The 20,133-nt window shown below is 46.7% G+C and overlaps 1 protein-coding gene across 16 annotated transcripts in view; it reads right to left on the bottom strand.

The window, feature by feature from the left end:
• Positions 1 to 20,133, bottom strand: part of Kalrn (kalirin RhoGEF kinase) — a 615,547-nt gene that overhangs the window by 139,859 nt on the left and 455,555 nt on the right. For all 16 annotated transcript variants that reach the window (XM_057764996.1, XM_057764997.1, XM_057765000.1 and 13 more), the window contains exon 34: positions 101 to 347. In XM_057764996.1, the coding sequence (XP_057620979.1) occupies positions 101 to 347 (247 nt within the window). The remainder of the gene's footprint in view (positions 1 to 100; positions 348 to 20,133) is intronic.

Here is a 20,133-nt window from a genome sequence, read left to right as displayed (position 1 = left end):
CTCCAGTTCCCAGAGAAATCCAGCTCAATCAAAGTGGACTCCAAGGCCCATTCTGAGGTGCTTGGCCTGAGCTGGCCACCCTCCCCTCCATCCGTCCTACCTTTCACCAAGGGGAAGAAGCAGTCCATCTCTACGCTGCTGCGCGAGTGGGAGATGCACAGGGTGCTGCTGGGGACCAGGCCTTCCTGCGGGGGGCTCCGCTCTGTGGTCCGGACCAGACACCAGCCGGGCCTCTCACTCGGTCGCTCCAGCAGCTCCACCGTCTGGCCCACCTGGATGCTCAGCTCACTGCTGTGACCTGCGCTGAAATCCTGGAGGACCACGGTCAGCTCACATCCTCCTGAGAGCTTTGGTGGGTGGTGGTGAGAAAGGGGTGTGGAGAGTGTGTGTGTGTGTGTGTGTGTGTGTGTGTGTGAGAGAGAGAGAGAGAGAGAGAGAGAGAGACAGAGAGAAAGAGAGAGAGAGAGAAGAGGGCACAAGGGAAGAAGACAAAGAGTGGGGGAGAGCAGAGGCGAGGAGAAAGGAAAGGAGGAAAGATGGGAAAGGGTGGAAAAAGGCAGGAAGAAGGTGGGAAAATGTTGGGAACAAACAGGAAGGAAAAAGAAAAGAGGGAAAAAAAGGTAATTAGTACACTGCCATTGGACACTCAGCTCAGCCGAGCCGCTCTGGAGCCTGCCCAGAGCCAGGGCCTTTCATTCTAACTCTTTGCCTTCTTAGAGTTCCTTCTCATACTTCTTTGTTAAGTTTCCTACCAACTGTGCCTTCAAATGCCTTTCCCTGTGTGCCCTGCTCTTCCTCCCAAGGGCTCTACTCCATACCCCATCCTGGGCCTCACTGCCATCCCTTGGACTCAGATGCGCTAGCGTTTGTTTCTTAGCCACTCTCACTGGACCCTAGGTGACGTTTGGGACTAACGCAGGACATGACCTTCCTTCTTTCTATGTCACATAGCATTCCACATCTTCAACCCTCCCTGGAGCCATAAGCCTGAAACAGGCTACAACAACACACTGGCATTTGCCCAGCCCCTGGGGGTCAAGGAGGGGAATGGGAAAGGAAGAAGAGGGGCCGCGTTTTATTTAGGAGCACACAGTATGAACTCTGTGCTTAGATGGCCTGTGTTTCCCTACTGCAGAGGCATAGAACAAGGAGAGACCCTGGGGGCAGACACAGGCCCTACTAGCTGTACCCCGAGGTGGCTCACTCGTCACCTAGGGGTTTGCACCCCCTCCTCCCATCCGTCTGGCCTCAGATCCATGAGGATCATTTAAGTCTATACCATGCCTCACAGAATTATAGCTCAGAGCTTCCAGCTTGGAGTAGCAGCTGCATTTAGAGTCAGTGAAAAAGACAGGGAACAGTAGGGATGAGGCAGAGGCCTAGTCTGCCAGCTGCTGTCCTCCAAGGCTCGTTCCAAACCTCTTCATTCAGAGGGGATTCCCATACGGCCCCTGGGGAATTCGGCTGCAGTCTATGAAACTCTGATCAGAGGACCTGAACTGTCTGTAGCAGCAGCTATACCAACACGCCTGCCCAGTGCATGTTCTACATTCTGGGGGACACTGCTGCTGGAGGGAGGATGGGGGTTGTCACAGCGATCATTGGGGTAACCATGTGACCAGAGTAAAGTCTTAGCTACTAACGGGACTTGACTGTTAGAACGCTGGGCCTGAGGAGACGGCTCAGCGGTGCTTGCTGTATAAGCGTGAGGACCTGAGTTTGGATACCCAGCACACGTGTAAGAAGCCAGCTGAAGTGATACATTTGTGTGAACCAAGAGCCAAGAGGCAGAGCCAAGAGAATCCTGAGGGGTTTTGGCGAGCTGGTCTAGCCAACTGGAAAACCTAAGTTCAGTTACAGGCCCTGTCTCAGCAAGTTAGGTGAAGAATTATGGAAGACGATGCCTGACCACTGACCTCTGGCCTCCACTTAGATAAGCATGTTCTCTCTCTCTCTCTCTTTCTCTCTCTCTCTCTCTCTACACACACACACACACACACACACACACACACACACACACACACACGTTCATCAGATCGACGCTGGCTGGCAGTTGACATCACCCCTATCTAAGGAGCAGGGAGGCTGTGCTGAACACATCTCATGGGTAGGAGAGGTACCTTCCATCACAGGCCGGGAAGGGAAGTCTGTAGGGTAGAGGTGGACAGGCAAAGAGACAGAAAGAAGTCATGGTCACTGGCTCATTTTCTCCACTTAACTTCCCTGGTCCACTACATCAGCACACAGCCTCTTCCCCTACTTTCCTGGTGCCGTCTTCCCAGAAACAGCAAGGTTGTTGTGGGAGATAAAAGCTCACATCAGGGTGTGGACAGTATGCGCATGAGCCATCAGCAGCTCACAGGCCAGCATGTGGAAGCCCCAAGGCATCCAGACCATAGGCCTGACAGTCACCTTAGGAGCTCACACAATGCAGAGTCCTGGGCTGCGCCACCCTCCACCGAGCCCTGACCACAGATTATAACTGAGCCAGCTGGGGCTGGAATATAAGGATGTGTATTCTGCCAGGGACATCCCCCTGCTGTGATTGTAAAAAGATGGTTTCTAGAACACTGAGAAACACTGGCTGGAGGGTTTTCTGTAGACACCGTGCTGAACTTGAACCCATATTTTTAGTATGAACCCCACATTTCTTTAGACCTTGGGGCACTGGGAATGCTTATTTTTGGCACGTGTCCACGCTTGGCTGTAGTGCGGTAGTGACGTGGGCCTCTGATCCTTGAAGGACATACACTATGACAGTCTCACCCTGCGGTCTGGATTAGAATTCTCTGCATAAGTATTAGAGCACTGCACTCCACATCACGGAAGCACAATTGAGTTCTGACATTTGATTTCAGTTTTTTCCCCCTAGGTTACAGTTCAATAAACTGATTCTTTCTCTCATGGATGGATTCTTAACAGTGTTCTCAATGCTGCGACCCTTTAATACAGTTCCTCATGCTGTGGTGATCCCCGACCAATACAATTATTTTTGTTGCTACTTCATAACTGTAATTTTGGTACTGTTATGAATCATGATGTAAATACCTGGTATGCAACCCCAAAGGGATCACAACCCCAAAGGGATCACAACCCCAAAGGGATCGTGACCCACAGGTTGAGAACCACTGCTTTACAGAGTCCTGGTTTAGATGACCAGGGAACTTCCTTGTATTCTGAAGAGTTTCTATGGCTGAGTTTCTGTGCCCCAACGGAAGAGCTCTCTGTGCTAATGCCAGATGGTTTGTGCTTCTCCTGGGGCCATGTACAAGCATATGAGAAGTGGCCCTCACAGCCTCAGGCTAAGCCTCAGGAGGGCTCACTTGGGCAGGCTGTTGAGACAGAGCAAAGGAACCTGCGGCCCATGGTGGTCAACAGCTGGTAATATAAAAGGCCTACTGTTTCCTAGGGTAAATTACAGGTCCTACTACACAGCGGAGAGGGGACGGCTTTGCAAGGGTGGGGGGAAAGGGAGAGGAAATAAAGAGCCAGGCTATGTGTCCACAGTTCAAGACTGAGCAGTGAAGATGTTGCTCAGTAGTAGAGTACTGGCCTACCATGCTGGAAGTATTGGAAACCCTTACTAGGACAACAAAACAACCTAGTAGCCAACTAACTACTACTACTACTACAAAAAAAATCAGTCCCAAACCAAGATCCAGTGTCTCAGAAAAGCACCACTAGACGGCAGCGTTGTTTCTTAAAAGCTGTCCGTCTTCAGACACAACAGGAGAGTGTGAGAATCAAGGGGCAGTTGCTTCAGAGCCCACACCTAAATGATAGCCACACGCAAGCTGTAGATCCGACAAAGATAACCATTGTGGCTCAAACACAGGGTGAGTGTCCAGTCACACCTCGCCTCAATGGCTTGATCAAAAAGATTTACCAGATCAGGTCTTACCCTACAGCAAGGATGGAAATGCAGGGTGTCTGCTAGGGAATGGGCTGGGACAAAGGCATAAGCGGTGCTGGGAAGAGCTGACCCCACACAGTCCCTTCCCATCTCTCCCCAGAGCACCAGGGGGGTGTTAGGCTGCCCAGGGGATGCCAGCTCACACATGAGCAGAACTGCTTAGGAATCCCGGGCAAGAGCAGAGAGGACAAAGACCTTGGCGCACTTACAGGCCTTACATGTGATTCATTCATGATTCCAGTTTTGATTCAGGATTCCTTGACTGTGACGACTCATGCCGAATGGAAGTTAATCTCACAGAGCATGTAGCTCATTCACCGATAAAACCAGCTTCCCTCACTAGCGCAGCCCTATTTCATAGACACGTTTGTGTGGGCATGGTATGGACGGAGGCCAGAGGACAATTGGGTGGAGCTGGTTCTCTCCTTCCACCTGCTGGGGACTGAAGCCAGGCTGTGTGGAAAGAACCCTTGACCTGCTGAGCCATTTCCCCATTCTGACACACACTTCTCTGCCCAGACACAGCTTCCCATCTCTGACTGCTTGGTCCTATGTTTCAGCAGGACACACTATTATAGGTCCAGGAAGCCTCAGGGAGCCTCAGGTTCATGTTCTTCCTCTTTCGGTGCCAACAGCATTGGCTGGTGCCTCCCACTCCACTCTCTCTGCTGCCTTGCTTCCTGACCCTCCACACAATATATCTGGAAAGCTCTTACTCTCTCCAGACGCTAACTACATCTCTGGTCTCAGGAGTACAAATCTGGCTATGTTTATGTTGTAGAGACTGTTGCAAGTGGCATTTCTGTTTAATTTCTTTTCATCCCATAGCCGCTTAAGGACTATCTTAATGCTGTCCTCGGCAAATTGTCTGGTTCTCATTCTGCATTCCATGGTATATTTGTTTTCTCGTTTTCCCTTTAAGGTCTGTAGAATGGATGTTCCTTGCATTTGGCATCATTTTCCATGTCTCTTTTCAGAGATGGCCCTTTGTGTTTTCTGGTTTTCTTTCCCCCTGACAGCCCTGTTTCCCATGGTGTGTCTGGCGCTGCACGCAGCTTGTCTTTCACTAATTGTCTTCTGACTCATTAACCACTGAGACGCAGACACCCTGCTGTGAAAGCCACCCGCTTCTTGATGCCCATTAGCTCTGTCTTGTGCTCACTCAACCCTCCCAGGGTAGAGCTCAGCCCAGGTGGGCAGCGCTGAGGTCCCCATTCCAATCTCTTCCGTTTCTTTCACACAGATGTATTTTCCCAGCAAGCTTTGCTTGTCAGTTCCTCGGACATGTGCCCACTTTTGAGCACAGATAGCTTTATCCCTCTCCAGTCTCCAATCTCTTCCTCCGTTTCATGGTTCTGTGCACACTCTAACTACTGGTTCACCCTTCTGCAGTTGGTGGCTTGTCCACAGATATCACATAGAGTATAATCCTTCCCTTCTGACCCACAAAAGGACAAGTCAATCACCAGCCCCTCTCTTCCCTTAGAGAAGCTAAGAGACAAACAGGCCCTGCTGAGACAGTCTTTCCTACCCGCTCAAATGCGAGCTCCACTTCTTTGCCTTCGTATGCTGCCTGACTTCTCAAGATGAGCCACTGCTTTTGTTTTTTCTCTGTGAGGTACCCTTGCTCCCATTCTCTCCATCCACAATGTTAACATCAGGGGTGTTCGGGGAATTGAACCCAGGTCCTCTGGAAGAGCAGCCAGTGCTCTTAACCACCGAACCATCTCTCCAGCCCCTCTGCTAAGACATTTTGATGTTCTCTACCTGCATTTCCTTAGAATGCCAGCTGTGAGCCCAGGCCTCACCTAAGCTCTTGCCCACACTTCCCGATTCTCTCCCTGATGGGCATTTCTGGTAAGATCTGTTCCCCTGTGGACTATTCCCAGATAGATATGTCTTCCTCCACACCCTACAGGCTGCCTGTTAGGACCTTCCCTGTCCAGTTCCAGCTTGGCCTTCTTTCCAGGATGTTTCCCCACACAGGGACACTTCGGTGCCATCTTTGGTGGCCCATACAAGGAGCTGAGGGACTGAGTGTAAGGAATGGCCATGAGTTATGAATGAGGACATAAAACCAAGGGCTTCTCTAGTTCTAATTCTGTCGTGGGCTTTTTGGTTTGGGTGGTGGATAAGTGAGTAAAACATAGTTGATACTAGAAACGTAAACTCCGTGTAAAGCTGTAGAAGGTTTTAAAAAAATTAAAAAGAAATGACTGCATTTTGCTTAGATCTATTTTTGCTTGCCTAGCATTGGGAGGTAAAATGAAGCCTCTTCTTAACAGATAGGATGTGCTGGATCGCCCCAGGGAGCATCTCCACTCTGTGGAATGTGAACACAGTTGTTTTCTCATGGCTCTCAGTGGCACCAGGGAGCCAGGGCAGTGCTCCGCCTTGCTTCTTACTGTTGCTACTTCAGGGCACAGGGTCTGTGCTTCTGTGTGTCCCCAACTCCTCAGGCAGCTACTCAAGCATCTTTAAGGCCAGGTGGGGAGCCAGAGCTGGCCTTAGGAAAGTGTGAGATGGAGCCTGTCTACCTGACTAGGTTTCAAGGGCACTGAAGACCCAGCCCCTGTCCAGAAACTTCTTTTTTTTTCTTCCACGTCAGGTCTCCTGTTGAACCTCTGCCTCCCACCAGCAGAGGGCAGAAGCATTTCATTAGGCAATGCCCCTACCAAAAATGCCTCAAAAACAAGTCCCTTCCAAGGGCGCATGATGAGACTCGCACTGCAGTGACATGCGCTGCACCTCTTGAACTTTAAGCATGAAGAGACCTGTATCTGCAATCTTCCAAAAGAGAGAGATTTCACAACAACAACACGAAAAGCCCCTTAAAAACTAAAATGCAAGAATCCACAAGAGGAGAAGACTGTTTCAGTCATTATGGTCCACCTAGTAGCGAGTGATGAATTAAGTAGCCATTGATTATGTATGTACGCTTGTATTTATTTATTTGTTTGTTTGTTTGTTAGTTTTTTGAGAGAGAATTTCTTTGTGTAGCCTTATCAGTCCTGGTACTCACTCTGCAGACTAGGCTATCCTTGAACTTACAGACATCCTCCTGCCTTTGCCTCCCAAGTGCTGGGATTAAAGGCATGTGCCACCACTGCCCCGATTTTTAAAATTTTAACTAAATGAGATTTTTTTAGATTTATTTTATGTGTGTGAGTGTTTTGATTACATGCATGTTTGTAGCGTGTGCATCCTGGGACTGGAGCTATGGACGGTTGTGGATCACCTTGTAGATGCTGGGAATTGAACCTGGTTTCTCTGCAAGAACAAGTGCTCTTAATTGGTGAGCCATATCTCCATCCAAAAATAAGTTTGGGGGTTTTGTTTATTTGTTTGTTTATGAGACAGCATCTCACTGTGTAGCCCTGGCTGTCTTGAAGCTCCCTATGTAGACGAAGCTAGCCTTGAACTCACAGAGAGTGCCTGCCTCTGCCTCCTCATACTGGAGTTAAGGGCATGTACCACCACACCTGGCTCAGCCATCAGCTACTTACAAAGCTTTGGAATAGCATCAAAGCTGTGCATCCTGCATAATGTACAAACAAAGAAACAAGTCAGGAACAGTATATAGTTGCATATATAATTACGTGAAGAATATCATTATTCATAGGAACACATGAAAATGTTAACCTTGGCTTTGTTGAACATAGTCCCTGGGTAATTTCCTCTCTGCTTTCTTACTCTCAGTACTGTCCGGTGTTTCTCATCTACCTGTTCGCTTTATAATGAAAGTAATAAGAACACCAACAATAACAACTTTGAAAACAAGTCAACAAATGAAACCAGGGGGAAACCTGCAGCTGTTCCAGGAAGGCATGCTAGGTGTGATGGAGGAATTACTTTCAATTAATAAAGAAAACTGCTTGGCCCTGATAGGACAGAAAATTAGATAGGCGGAGTAAACAGAAGAGAATGCTGGGAGAAAGAAGCTGAGTCAGGAGTCGCCATGATTCTCCCACTCCAGACAGACGCAGGTTAAGATCTTTCCTGGTAAGCCAGCTCGTGGTACTACACAGAATATTAGAAATGGGTTAGATCAATATGTAAGAGCTAGCCAATAAGAGGCTGGAGCTAATGGGCCAGGCAGTGATTAAAAGAATACAGTTTCTGTGTAATTATTTGGGGGCATAAGCTAGCCATGCGGGCGGCTGGGTGCCGGAGACTCAGCCCCACCGCTCCTATTACAACATAGGTGGAGAAGAAAGAGCAGCGGATGGGCAGGTCCACCGTGAAAGCTTTGGAAAACCACCACACGGCTGATGATGCCTCTACAGGGTGGCTTCAAAAATGCCTCTAAGCCCATGAGCCTGCGGCACTGGGGAACTCAGATGAGCGCTCTGGAAATTGAGTTTGATTATAACGTCTGAAGCAACTGTGAGGAGCTATATTACGAATTAGGAACATTATCACACAGCCCTGGGATTTCTCCAATTTGCATGGTAGCCCAGGGAACTGCCAGGTCCAATTAAGAGGCTATGGCTCAGGATGTGTTTTGTCTGTGCGCTGGCACTGGTACATTGCAACAGAAGGAGCATTTTCATCTCCTTTCTACAGGGCTTAAGAGCTCCATGGCCTCGAAGGTCTCATGGGCTGCACAGTAATTAATAGTTGGAAGAACACGGGAAGGGGAATTAGGAGGCCTCAAGCTGGTCTGGGGCTCCTTGTACGTGACCCTGAATTCCGATTCCATCTTCATACCTGAATCCTTATTCTTAGGAGGAGGAATCAGTCTTGGGGCTCTTAGATTTAGCATTCCATAATAGACTGTATTCTATATTCTATATATTCTGTATTCATGGTGGAAACACAGCTCTGCTTAGTTACCTTGAGCATTTCATTAATGTGTTGTTTGTCATCTATACCCACATCAGGATATATGGTCAAGCTGAGTAGAAGTCTTTGTTTAAACTTGCCCATATCCTGGGTCTAGAGTGATGCCTGGCATGTAGTGGGTACTCAATAAACACCAGTGAGTGTGTCTCAAGAATCGCTGCCTGACATGTAGCAAAACAGTCTGGCCATAGTGCCAAGTGTTCTCTCACTGGCTGCCTATCTGTTTCCATCACTGTCTCCTAAGCCCCATAGTCGTCCTTCTGCCCCTGAGATTCCTACCTCACTTTAAAATCATTTCACCTTTTTTTTGATTTATTTATTTATTATATATATAAAATGGTCTGCCTGTAAGTGTCCCTGCAGACAGAAGTTGGCACCAGATCTTATTACCGGTGGTTGTGAGCCACCATGTGGTTGCTGGGAATTGAACTCAGGACCTCTGGAAGAGCAGTCAATGCTCTTAACCACTGAACCATCTCTCCAGCCCCCATTTCACCTTTTTTGATATGGCTATAACTCTACCAACCTCTAAACCTGACAAAAATTATACAAGGCAAGTTATAACCTATAGGAATGAAGAGAACCGGAGATCATGTAGGTGACCATGTCTAAGAGAAGTCAACTGTTCTCATTAATATTTACTTTTTGCACGACAGAAAGTAGATACACAGAAGTATTTGGCATGGTAGAACAGAGAGATGAGATACAATTCCTGCCAGTCAGTTAGCTTAGCACAGTCCGTGACAGGCTTAGGAAGTAGAAGAACCAGGCAGTACTGTATGTGTGTGTATGTGCATGCATGTGTGTGTGTGTACATATGTGTGTGTGCATACATGGAGGTGAGGCAGAAGGAAGGCTGAAAGTCTGTAAAGAACCTTAGCTCTGTCCTCTATCTTGCCCACTCTGTTCTGGAAAGTTGAAATTCACACAGGCCTGCATACAGAAGGGGGAATGGCTACCACTGCACGCCTCTCAGCTCCCAGAACACTCGCAGCTGAAGAGAAACATTTTGGGAAGGTTTGACAATTATTCATCGGAGAAGCCAAGGGACTTCTAGATACTCAAATACTGACGTCTGGAGAGTCTCCCCACCAGAGCACACTGCAATGACACCTGCCAGACAATAGCCCTGTTCCTTATACAAAACATCTGGTGTACCTCATTCATATGTGTGAACACTCCTCAGACCACCAGACTTCAGAAAAGCCTAGGAGGAGCTAAACCAGGTAAATAATGAGGACCTGGAACTCACGAGAAGCCACTTACAAGCAGGATACACTACAGTACGGTTATTCTTGTAGAGCTGAAAGAGGGTAGTGTACTCTTGAAAACAGAGCAAGCTGCTACAGAATGGGCACAAAAGCTCCCGAACGACAGAGAACTCTTAGAAATTAAGGCTGTCATGGTTGAACCGAAGCACTGCCTAATGTGCTAGGATTCTGAGGGCCAAAGATATTTCTCAAGATGGTAGAACAAGAACATAAATGATGGAAAATGAGAGAAAATAGGGGAAGATTAGAGACTTCACAAGTTATAGAGAGATAGAATGGAAAGAAAGCATAAAGAAAATTTCCCAGAACTGAAAAGCAAGAATTGCTAAACTGATATGATGTTTTAAGAGGCTGATATGAAGAATTAAGAACCCTAATCTAGAACATAGCATTAGGAGCTATTTATTACAAGGCCACTCTAAATGTCCTTGGAGAGCTTGAGGAGGATGAAGAATCAGATAAGCTATGACAAATCAAGAGTTTCAATGACAGTAGATTTCAAAAGCAACATTAAAACCCAGAGAAGGGAGCATTCCTCCAAAATTTGGAGGGTGAGTCATCCCCTTTCCAGGGTTTCAGGCCCAGTAAAGGATTCCAAAGGCATTTTCAAAGCACGGCAGTCCCTCATGTCCCTGTGTCCCTTGTCTAAAGAGTTCAACAAAAAGTTACTGTGTTTGCTATTTGCTGTCTTTTTAATTTTTTTCTTTTTTTTATTCTCTTTCTTTCAGAAGAAGATTCATTTACTATTTTCATATGCACATACTGCCTCTTTTTGTTTTGTTTTTGTTTGTTTGTTTTTGAGACAGGGTTTCTTTGTGCAACAGTCCTGGCTGTTCTGGAACTTAAGCTGTAGACCATGCTGGCCTCGAATTCAGAGCTCTGCTTGCCTCTGTCTGCGCTGGGGTTAGAGATGTGTGCCATCGCGGCCTCTGTCTGCACTGGGGTTAGAGGTGTGTGTGCCATTGTGGCCCCGTGGCCGGGCTGTTCTGTCAGTTCCTCATCTCTGCCCCTCCCCAGGGGACACAGACTGACACTGATTTTAGTATGGGTGTTATGGGCAGCAGCTGTCCCTCCCCAGTTCTCTTTGCAGTTCTTTGCTTCTGGAGAGCCCACACAAGTTACCAACAGATATGGGGCCAGGAAGAACAAGCAAACAGACCCTTGGCCCATTGGAGGAGACAGTCTGGCCGAAAGAGAGGCCGCTCCCACCAAACCTAGAGCTTGACCGAGGCTGTCCACACTGCGGCTCTGATTGTCCCTGTGGGAGGAAATTCCCTGCTGCAGGAAGAGAGGAAAGTCTCTGAAAACTCCAGCTGACCTTCAGAGGAGGGGGCAGGAGTGGCTGGGAGAAACCTGAGGTTAGAGAGAAGGGTGGGTGCTATGAGTTTCTGTGGTTCCTCCAGACGGTCCCGCAAAGTGTCTGCTGTCGTAGCCACAGTTAAAAGCTGAACTTCAGAGGAGACCAGGTCAAAGATCAGAAGCGACTGTTTCCACAGTGCAAACTGTTAGTGAGCCTCAGTTGTTCAGAGGTGAGCTCACAAAATGACCCTTTCAGGTCATCGTCTCCGTTCCTGCTCCACTCTGCCTGATCAGGTCTACAATCTCACACGATTTAGACACTGTTGGCTGCTGCTCCCTAGACTCAAGCCTGTAGAAGGCAGCTCCTCCATGCCTTCCCCACCACATCCCAGTCCTTTCTATTCAGACCCTGCTTCACCAGAAGAGCAGAGGCATCACTGGCCACTAGAGAGCAGCAACAGCTAGGATCTAGCAAAGGAAACCACTAAGTTGCTTAGCAGAAGCCAGGGTCTGCAGATTCCTCCTGCACAGCTAAGTACACCTCCAGTGCAGACAAAACCCCACAAGGAGGCCTCTGTGTATCATAGCTGGTGTGTGGCTGGCCCTTACTGCTCATTAAAAGGGATTCCTAATTAGGGAAGGAGCAACCAGAGGCCAGGACAAGTTGTGTGGTCTGATCACCGTCCCAGTACATGTCACTCCCGGCTTCCCAGTCCATCACACAGTGCACCAGGCTTTGCTCTCTTCCTCCTTCACGCATGCCCCACTACAGCTGATCCTGGACTGACCGTCTGCCCACCCAGATCTTAAAATACTTTCAGACAAACTAGTTGAGATGCTTATACCGGATCTGACAGCACTGGGAATTAGTAAAACTCTTTCGCCTGTCTGTTGGCCAGCCCCACGCCAATCTTAGCCCTCGCTGCCCACCAAACCACTTCTGTAAGTGCCTCTTTATGGGGTGGGTGTGATCTCTACTCATTACAGAATGCACATCTGCTTTACATGTGGCCCCTCATCCAGGAGTGCATCCTGGCCTTCCTCATATTCCCCAGTATCCACCTGTCCAAATACTTTCTCTACTTGGTCCCTGGATAATGTCTTAGCTATGTTACGGTAATTTCTGGCCCCATACTTGTTGATGGGCAACATTCCAACTGAGCTAGTGTCCCCATTCCTCTTCTGATGGAGGAGTTCCTTTCATTTAATAAAGAAACTGCCTTGGCCCATTTATAGGCCAGCCCTTAGGTGGGTGGAGTAAACAGACAGAATGCTGGGAGAAAGAAGCCGAGTCAGGGAGTCGCCATGATTCTCCCACTCCAGACAGACGCAGGTTAAGATCGTCCCTGGTAAGCCAGCTCGTGGTACTACACAGAATATTAGAAATGGGTTAGATCAATAGGTAAGAGCTAGCCAATAAGAGGCTGGAACTAATGGGCCAGGCAGTGATTAAAAGAATACAGTTTCCGTGTAATTATTTCGGGTAAAGCTAGCTGGGTGGCGGTGGGAAGCAGCCCCGCCGCTCATTATTACAACAGAGTGGCACCCAACGTGATAATGAACGCCACGTCAAACCTGAGAGGGCTTAAAAAGGAGAGAGAGAGAATTTAAGACAGCTTTTTGCTGTTTCTGGGTTGCATGCCGCAAAGAAATTGTCCTGACTCAGCAGCAGGAAAAAAACTGGCTGTTTTAAAATGCCGGCTTTCTGGGCTGTGCTGCCATCACGATCTTTGTCTGGCTCCTGCGGGAGACAGACTTTTAAATGGATCATTTGGAGTAAAGTGCTACGGCTTGTTTGATGGCAATGTGGACTGCTGTGTGCCTGGAACTGTGTGTGGCTCATGGGCACCAAATGGCTCTGAGGCAGGAGGGCTCAGCTCCCCCATGCTGAACTGTGCTGGTCTCAGGCAGGAACTACCGTAATTACCATAATAACAGCGCAGTTAAGGTTTAGACTGAGCAGACACAGGCAGTACCGTATTACCCCTATATGGTGCAACTTAAGTTTTTAAGAACTGCTTAACATTTTAAAAAATGCTCCTGGAAAAAAAAATTACAGATTCACAATAAAACAGATTCAGACATAAAAGACCTCTATGGGTCACAATGTTGGATGAATGTACGTAGGCTTGAGAGAGAAAAAATATATATATAGAGAGAGAATAAAGTTAATGCCCTTAAAAAAGGGGGATAAAGTCTTTAAAGAGACACAGTACAGATAGTTATAGATTAAAAGAAATAAAGAAAAATAAGCCACGTAAAAATGGAAAATTCACAGAGAGTCTGGATTCTTTGTATTATTGTGTTTTCTTTAAAATTTTTGACTGTAAAGGAGCTAACTGCAGAGAGACATTTCATTATATGGGTTGCCAAGCTAAACCAAAATGGATATAAGGGTATTATGATTTCAAAATATGGGTCTAAGGATATGATGCTTTGGAGAGGGTCTTCTTTTGTTTTCACAGAGGATGAGACTCTGTGGATTGCGTCTATCCCAATATGGTATGATAGACCACGCCCTCCTGAAAGGTTGCTGTGAACACCTTCAGAAAATTACTTCACTCAACTGCCGACTGAGATGACCCTGGCACACAGGTTATATCATGAAAGACCTAATTAACGACGCCCCCATTCAGCAGGAAGCAGTTTGGAGAGAAAAACTGCGCCCATGTTCCCAAATATGGTTTATAAATGTTCTTTTACATTTAAAGGGGGATATGATATAGATATGAATAATTTACATTGGTGTGAATTTGAAGGTCAATTTTGTTATATGTATATACATATTTCTAATCTTGATTAAGGTATTGTGATTTATAGTTCATTTAAAAATGTAATGTATATAGGTTGTTAATGGATAATCATCAATAATTGTCAAGCTTTTAGTCATGTTAGTTAGATTTTCTAGATGTGCATAGATATATTTCAGCTAGATAGGCATTCTTCATATCTTTCAAAGACTACAGAATATGGCATTTAATGTTTTAATAACTTAGGGCTTTTCATGATAATGAGACACGTCTGCTCCTGGCAGCACCAATCTACTTCAAGAAGAAGATGGGCATCGAAGAGGCTTCTTATGGAGTTGGTTAGCCATTTGGGCAAGAAACTGCTCTTGCATGGACTGATGCATAAACTGGACACAAAGAACCCGCAGAGAGAGGACTGCTAAACTTGCCTAAAGGTGAGATGGTCTTTCGGGGTTCCTGACTCATGAAAGAGTCTACGAGACATTCTGCAGGACACAGCAGAAAATGACTGAACTGTCTTTGGAATTTTCCTGCTTCATGGAAATGTCTGCTAAAAACTATGGGCCTGTAGGCTGAATATGGATGCCCCAACGGTACAGAGGAACTTTGAGTGACTGTCCAGGCAGCAAAATGTCTCTGTCATTTCTAGAGTTTTGGATTTCTTGTTTACTTAGGTAATATTATATCCTTCTGGAGTCTTTGATGGAGTTGAAGAATGGATAGATAGTTATAGTTTTCCTTAGTTATGATAAGAGATAAAATAGATATAAATATTGTAACTAATTCTTGCTTGATAACCATTTTGTTATATGTAATTTTACTATGTTAAAGTTAAAGCCTTTCTTTTTTGTTTAAACAAAAAAGGGGAAATGATGGAGGAGTTCCTTTCATTTAATAAAGAAACTGCCTTGGCCCATTTATAGGCCAGCCCTTAGGTGGGTGGAGTAAACAGACAGAATGCTGGGAGAAAAAAGCCGAGTCAGGGAGTCGCCATGATTCTCCCACTCCAGACAGACGCAGGTTAAGATCGTCCCTGGTAAGCCAGCTCGTGGTACTACACAGAATATTAGAAATGGGTTAGATCAATAGGTAAGAGCTAGCCAATAAGAGGCTGGAACTAATGGGCCAGGCAGTGATTAAAAGAATACAGTTTCCGTGTAATTATTTCGGGGCATAAGCTAGCCATGCGGGCGGCTGGGTGCCGGGGACGCAGCCCTGCCGCTCCGTATTACAACACTCTTCACTCCTGGAGGTCACAGTTTCTATATCCTCACATCTCTTACATACTTTGATGGACATCCCAACAGGGGGATTTCCCAACCTGAACTAATTTTGTCATTTCCAGATTTTGACACTTAAGACATAGGGCATGCCCCACATTTTGGATGATTTGTGCATGCATGTACATACAAAACTCTGTTTTTTGGCTTAGTTACTGAAGCATCATTTTATGGCGGATTTTTTTTTAATTGTTAAAGACATGGTTTCTCTATAAAGCCCTGCCCCCTGGCTGACCTAGAATTCACTAGATAAGACCAGACTGGCCTCAAACTTACAGAGATCCATCTGCCTCCTAACTGCTGGGATTAAAGGTGTGCACCACTACGTTTAGCTAATAATCACCTATTAATATAGTGGATCATTAATTTGTTCTATTTTCTCCTTTTCTTTGGTACTGTTTTAACAATGGCGCATCCCACAGCTCATGATTTACTATAAACCCTGGGTCTGAATCCCAGTTCTATTACAGTCTGGCTGTGCATTCTGGGAAATGTTAGTGGTATGTCTGAGGTTTGTCTCTGAGAGTCCATTCCTCACCAGATATGCCCCACGTGTCAACTCACTAGGGGGATATTCCTTGAAAGATGGTATACGGTGAAAACAGTGAGGGGCACAGGGCAGCCAGGGCTAACACTATAGGATTCTGCCCCCCTTCCTTCTGACAGCCGGGGCTGGGGGGTGACCATGGCAGTGGTGGTGGTTAGATATTACAGAAGAAAATTAAGCTGTAGGTCCCAGTAGAATATTGAGGCTAGACTTAAGGTTTAACAGCTTTGGCAGTGGATAAGATCAGAAGGCAAAATCCCTAAGAACTCAGGATGGGGGATTTTAGTCACTTAAATATGAACCAATTATAACAAATATGGATTAAGAGTCGACAGATCATTTCAGAGAAGATAGAGAAATTTTTTTAATTAATTAATTAATTAATTTATTATGTATACAATATTCTGTCTGTGTCTATGCCTGCAGGCCAGAAGAGGGCACCAGACCCCATTACAGATGGTTGTGAGCCACCATGTGGTTGCTGGGAATTGAACTCAGGACCTTTGGTAGAGCAAGCAATGCTCTTAACCTCTGAGCCAACTCTCCAGCCCCCAAGATAGAGAAAATTTGATTTAAACTATTTAAATATTTTATTATTCTTTTTATCCCCCTGTGCTGCTTCCCCTGGATTTTGAAGAGCGATGGCTAGAACGGGACACCTCTGCTTGAAACGTGTCCTGGGCAGAATGACAAGACAGGCAGGGAGGGTTTGGGGAGCACCTCCACTGTGGGAGGAGTTCCTAGTGGTCATTTGTAGGTGGAGAACAGATTTTCTTATATCATCGGGGAAAGCCAGAAACTGGAGGAGTGCCAGGTGGGAGACCTGGGAACTGCATCTTTGGGGATGTGCTGGGCCTCCTTCCAGCATCTGGGAGGCAGAAGGAACTCAAAGTCAGGGATGGCTAGCAGTAGCATATCGCTGGGATCAGATCAGTGAGAAAAGGTGTTCCCTGATGGAGCCCAGAGCTGGCAAACCAGAGAGAGCATGTCTGCCATGGACACCATGGTGGTAGAGTTGGAGACTGGATCTCAGGACAACAAAGGAGCTCCACTGGGGTGAAGATGGGCAGGTGGCACCAAGGGGCATGAAGCACCAAGCCTTGGTCGGATCTTGAACCTGTCTTAATGGTATGAATGAGCAGGGATGAATGAGTCGTCCACGATAAGGATGGGGCAGCTTTTGGAGAAGGTGCAGCTCTGCCTTCTCTCTCAGCCCCTGCAGGGAACTCTGCTCTTTTGGCAAAGGACAGGGACACAGGGTCTCATCCAAAATATTCTTGTGTCTGTGTGGAATCCTAATACTTCTGCATAGCTGTGGATCGTGGCTACACACATATTTTTTTTCTTTTTAACCTTAGTGTTGTGGTTTGAGAAAAGAAAGATGTTCTACACAGCAGAGCAGTGGAAAAAAAAGAAACAGCATAAGAAAATCAGGATGCATTCCCTCAGCATTAAACTACTACATATCTGCCGCCAAGGTCACCAAATTTCCTAGGGCCTAACAGTAACCTCAGGCTGTCCAGCAAGGAGTTAGGATACAAGGAACCCCAGTATTTACAGTCTTACCCTTTTTATTAAAAAAAAAAAAAGTAAGAAGTGAACATTTATCTGGCATGGTAGAAGAGATAGGATTACCGGGTCATCGGATTTCAGCCTATGTAGGTATGTGTAGGAACCCGCCTAGTATCACATGCACTGAGATCTAGCAAGGCTATAAGGACGACGCTCAGACTCCACCCCCCACAGGCGCCATACAGGCCAATTTCTTCCAACACTCTTTCCCACCTGCTCCTATGATCCTAACTCTTACCCTGGAAACTTGCTGTCTACAGAACCAGGCACACAATGACCAGACCCTTTCTGCCTGGGGCACCCTTGTCTCCAGTGCCTACCTATCAAGCTATCTTGCTCCTTCAGGCTTGGGTTCAGTTTCCAAACTCCAAGTAGACAAACTATCTCACACATTTGTCGAACACACGGATATGGAAAACTTGCTATGTGCCAGGCTCTCCTATAGGAGATGGAATTCAGCGCCACAGACAAACACTTCTGTCTACCTGGAGTTTTCTATTGAGTAGAAGTCATCAGAAAACATGGTAAACAGGCAGAGTCAGCAATTGTCAGGGATGAGGGCTAAAGAGGAAGACAGAAAAAGGGGCACTATTGTGTCTGAGTGTCTGTGTGGTCACCATGCTTGCATGTGATGTGGGGTTGCAGGACTTGTCAAAGCCCAGGGCTGCAGAACTGCCTGTCCTGTGTGCTCTCACGTACGTCCCTGGTGCTGCTGGGACACTAACATAAGCCCATTCTCTCTTCCAGTTTGTATCTAGAATGTCTAGACAGGTCATGTCTGAGTGCTTGGGCTCTAGCTGATAGCATGGTTTTGGGGGTTGTGGAACCTTTGGGACTTGGGGCCTTTGGGACATGGGGGGACTATGTCACTAATGGTAGGCATAGACTGCACCCACCTCCAGTCCAGCTGTTTCCTGGGCCAGGCTACATAGGGGAACTTCATCACACTCTTCTGTCACCAAAGCCACTCTCCCATGCTCTCTCTGCCACAATGGGCCATACTCTCTGAAGCTGAGAGCCAAAATAAGCTGTTTGTCCCTTAAATCTGTCAAATGTATCTGGTCCTAACAAGAAGACACGTTGTTACTGTAGGCTGCAAGGCAGCACCTAATGCAGGCTAGGTGCCTACACAATAATGTCTGTGGTGTGTTTAGACACAGCATGTATATTATGCTATTTATAAGTTTATAAGACATTATCACATCATGATATTTATCAGAAGTTTAGATATCTAGACTATATTGTTTTCTTTTTCTTCTTTGGGCGGGGGCTACCGAATCTTACTATGTAGCCCTGGCTGGCCTGGAACTTGGCTCTGTAGACCAGGCTAGCCTCCAATTCACAGAGATCTGCCTGCCTCTGCCTCTCGAGTGCTGGCTCGCTGTCATTTTTAGCATAAGCTTGGGTACCTATTCTGCAGCATTTAAGGACAGTATTCAATATAAGCTTCTCTGTCACTGCCACTTGTCCTCCACATTTGGGTCATACTCTGTGAACTGGGGTCCCTCGAGACTCTGCATCCTCAAACCTGCAACTGCTCATTTAGTGTTTCCTGAAAGAAAACGCCATCACAGAAGTCAGAACCAGCGCCCAGAGTCCATGTTTTCCCTTTGGTTTTTGATCCATACCCCGTCATTTCATTCTTTTGTCTGCTATAATTTTTTTCCTATTCTCCTGAGATGCTGCCGTCAAAAATTAATTTCCCTTCTACAAATTATTTCTGAATGAGAATTATCCTTAATCAATTAACTTTAAAAAGTTAATGTTATAGAAACTTATTTGCAGAGAAAATAGAGCATCCAAGGTGTACTGCTCCCAGATACATTCATAGGTTCATTGTACCCTACAACAGATCTCTCTCTCGCTCTCGCTCTCTCCCAGATAGAATTTATATAACTCTGGCTGGCCTTGAACTCACTATGTAGTTCAAATTAGCCTTGAACTTGGGGCCTCCCTGTCTCAGTCTCCCACAAGCTGAGACCACAGGCATGAGTCAGCACAACCCCTCTATGGTCGGTAGTGTTCTTCTCCCTGCCTCCATCTGCACCCAGCAACCGTTCCTGCTGAGAAGATGGTGGCCGTGATGAAATGGGTCCTCCGAGGCTGGACGATGGGGTCATGCAGTGCCTCTGGACTCTCTTGTATTACTTGCCGTGAGGGAAGCCAGCGGCTGTGCCACAAGGACACTCTGAGAGCTCAGTCGAGTCCATGTGTAAAGGAACAGTCGAATGCCAAGAACCCGGTAAATGAGCAGTGAACCCCAAACCTGCAGGGACAGAGCCCTGCTGCCATTTTTACCCCACCCTCGAGAGAAACCCCACACCAGAACTACTGGCCTAGTGTCCTAAATTTCTGTCCCATAGAAAGTTCCAGACAAATGCTTCTTGTCTCAATTCTCTAAGTTTTGAGGGGATGTGCCTAATCAGCTCTACACAGTCTGCAGCCGACGTCGAGGAAGCTAACTAACTGCTCTCTCCCTCTCAGATGGGTCGGACGACCTCGGACTCAAACACCACTCTCTCTAAGAAGGCACCAGAGGAGTCCTATGGCTGGGTCAGCCATGTAGAGAGCCACAAGAGTGACCCCCTGTGCGATTTCTGCATGCTGGACAACAGGGGCCAGCATCTGAACTGTGAGCCCAAGCTTTGGCTGGGAG

This window comes from Chionomys nivalis, chromosome 3 (assembly GCF_950005125.1).
Source record: "Chionomys nivalis chromosome 3, mChiNiv1.1, whole genome shotgun sequence".
Classification (NCBI taxonomy): Eukaryota; Metazoa; Chordata; class Mammalia; order Rodentia; family Cricetidae; genus Chionomys; species Chionomys nivalis.
This window is presented reverse-complemented; position numbering and strand designations above follow the sequence as displayed.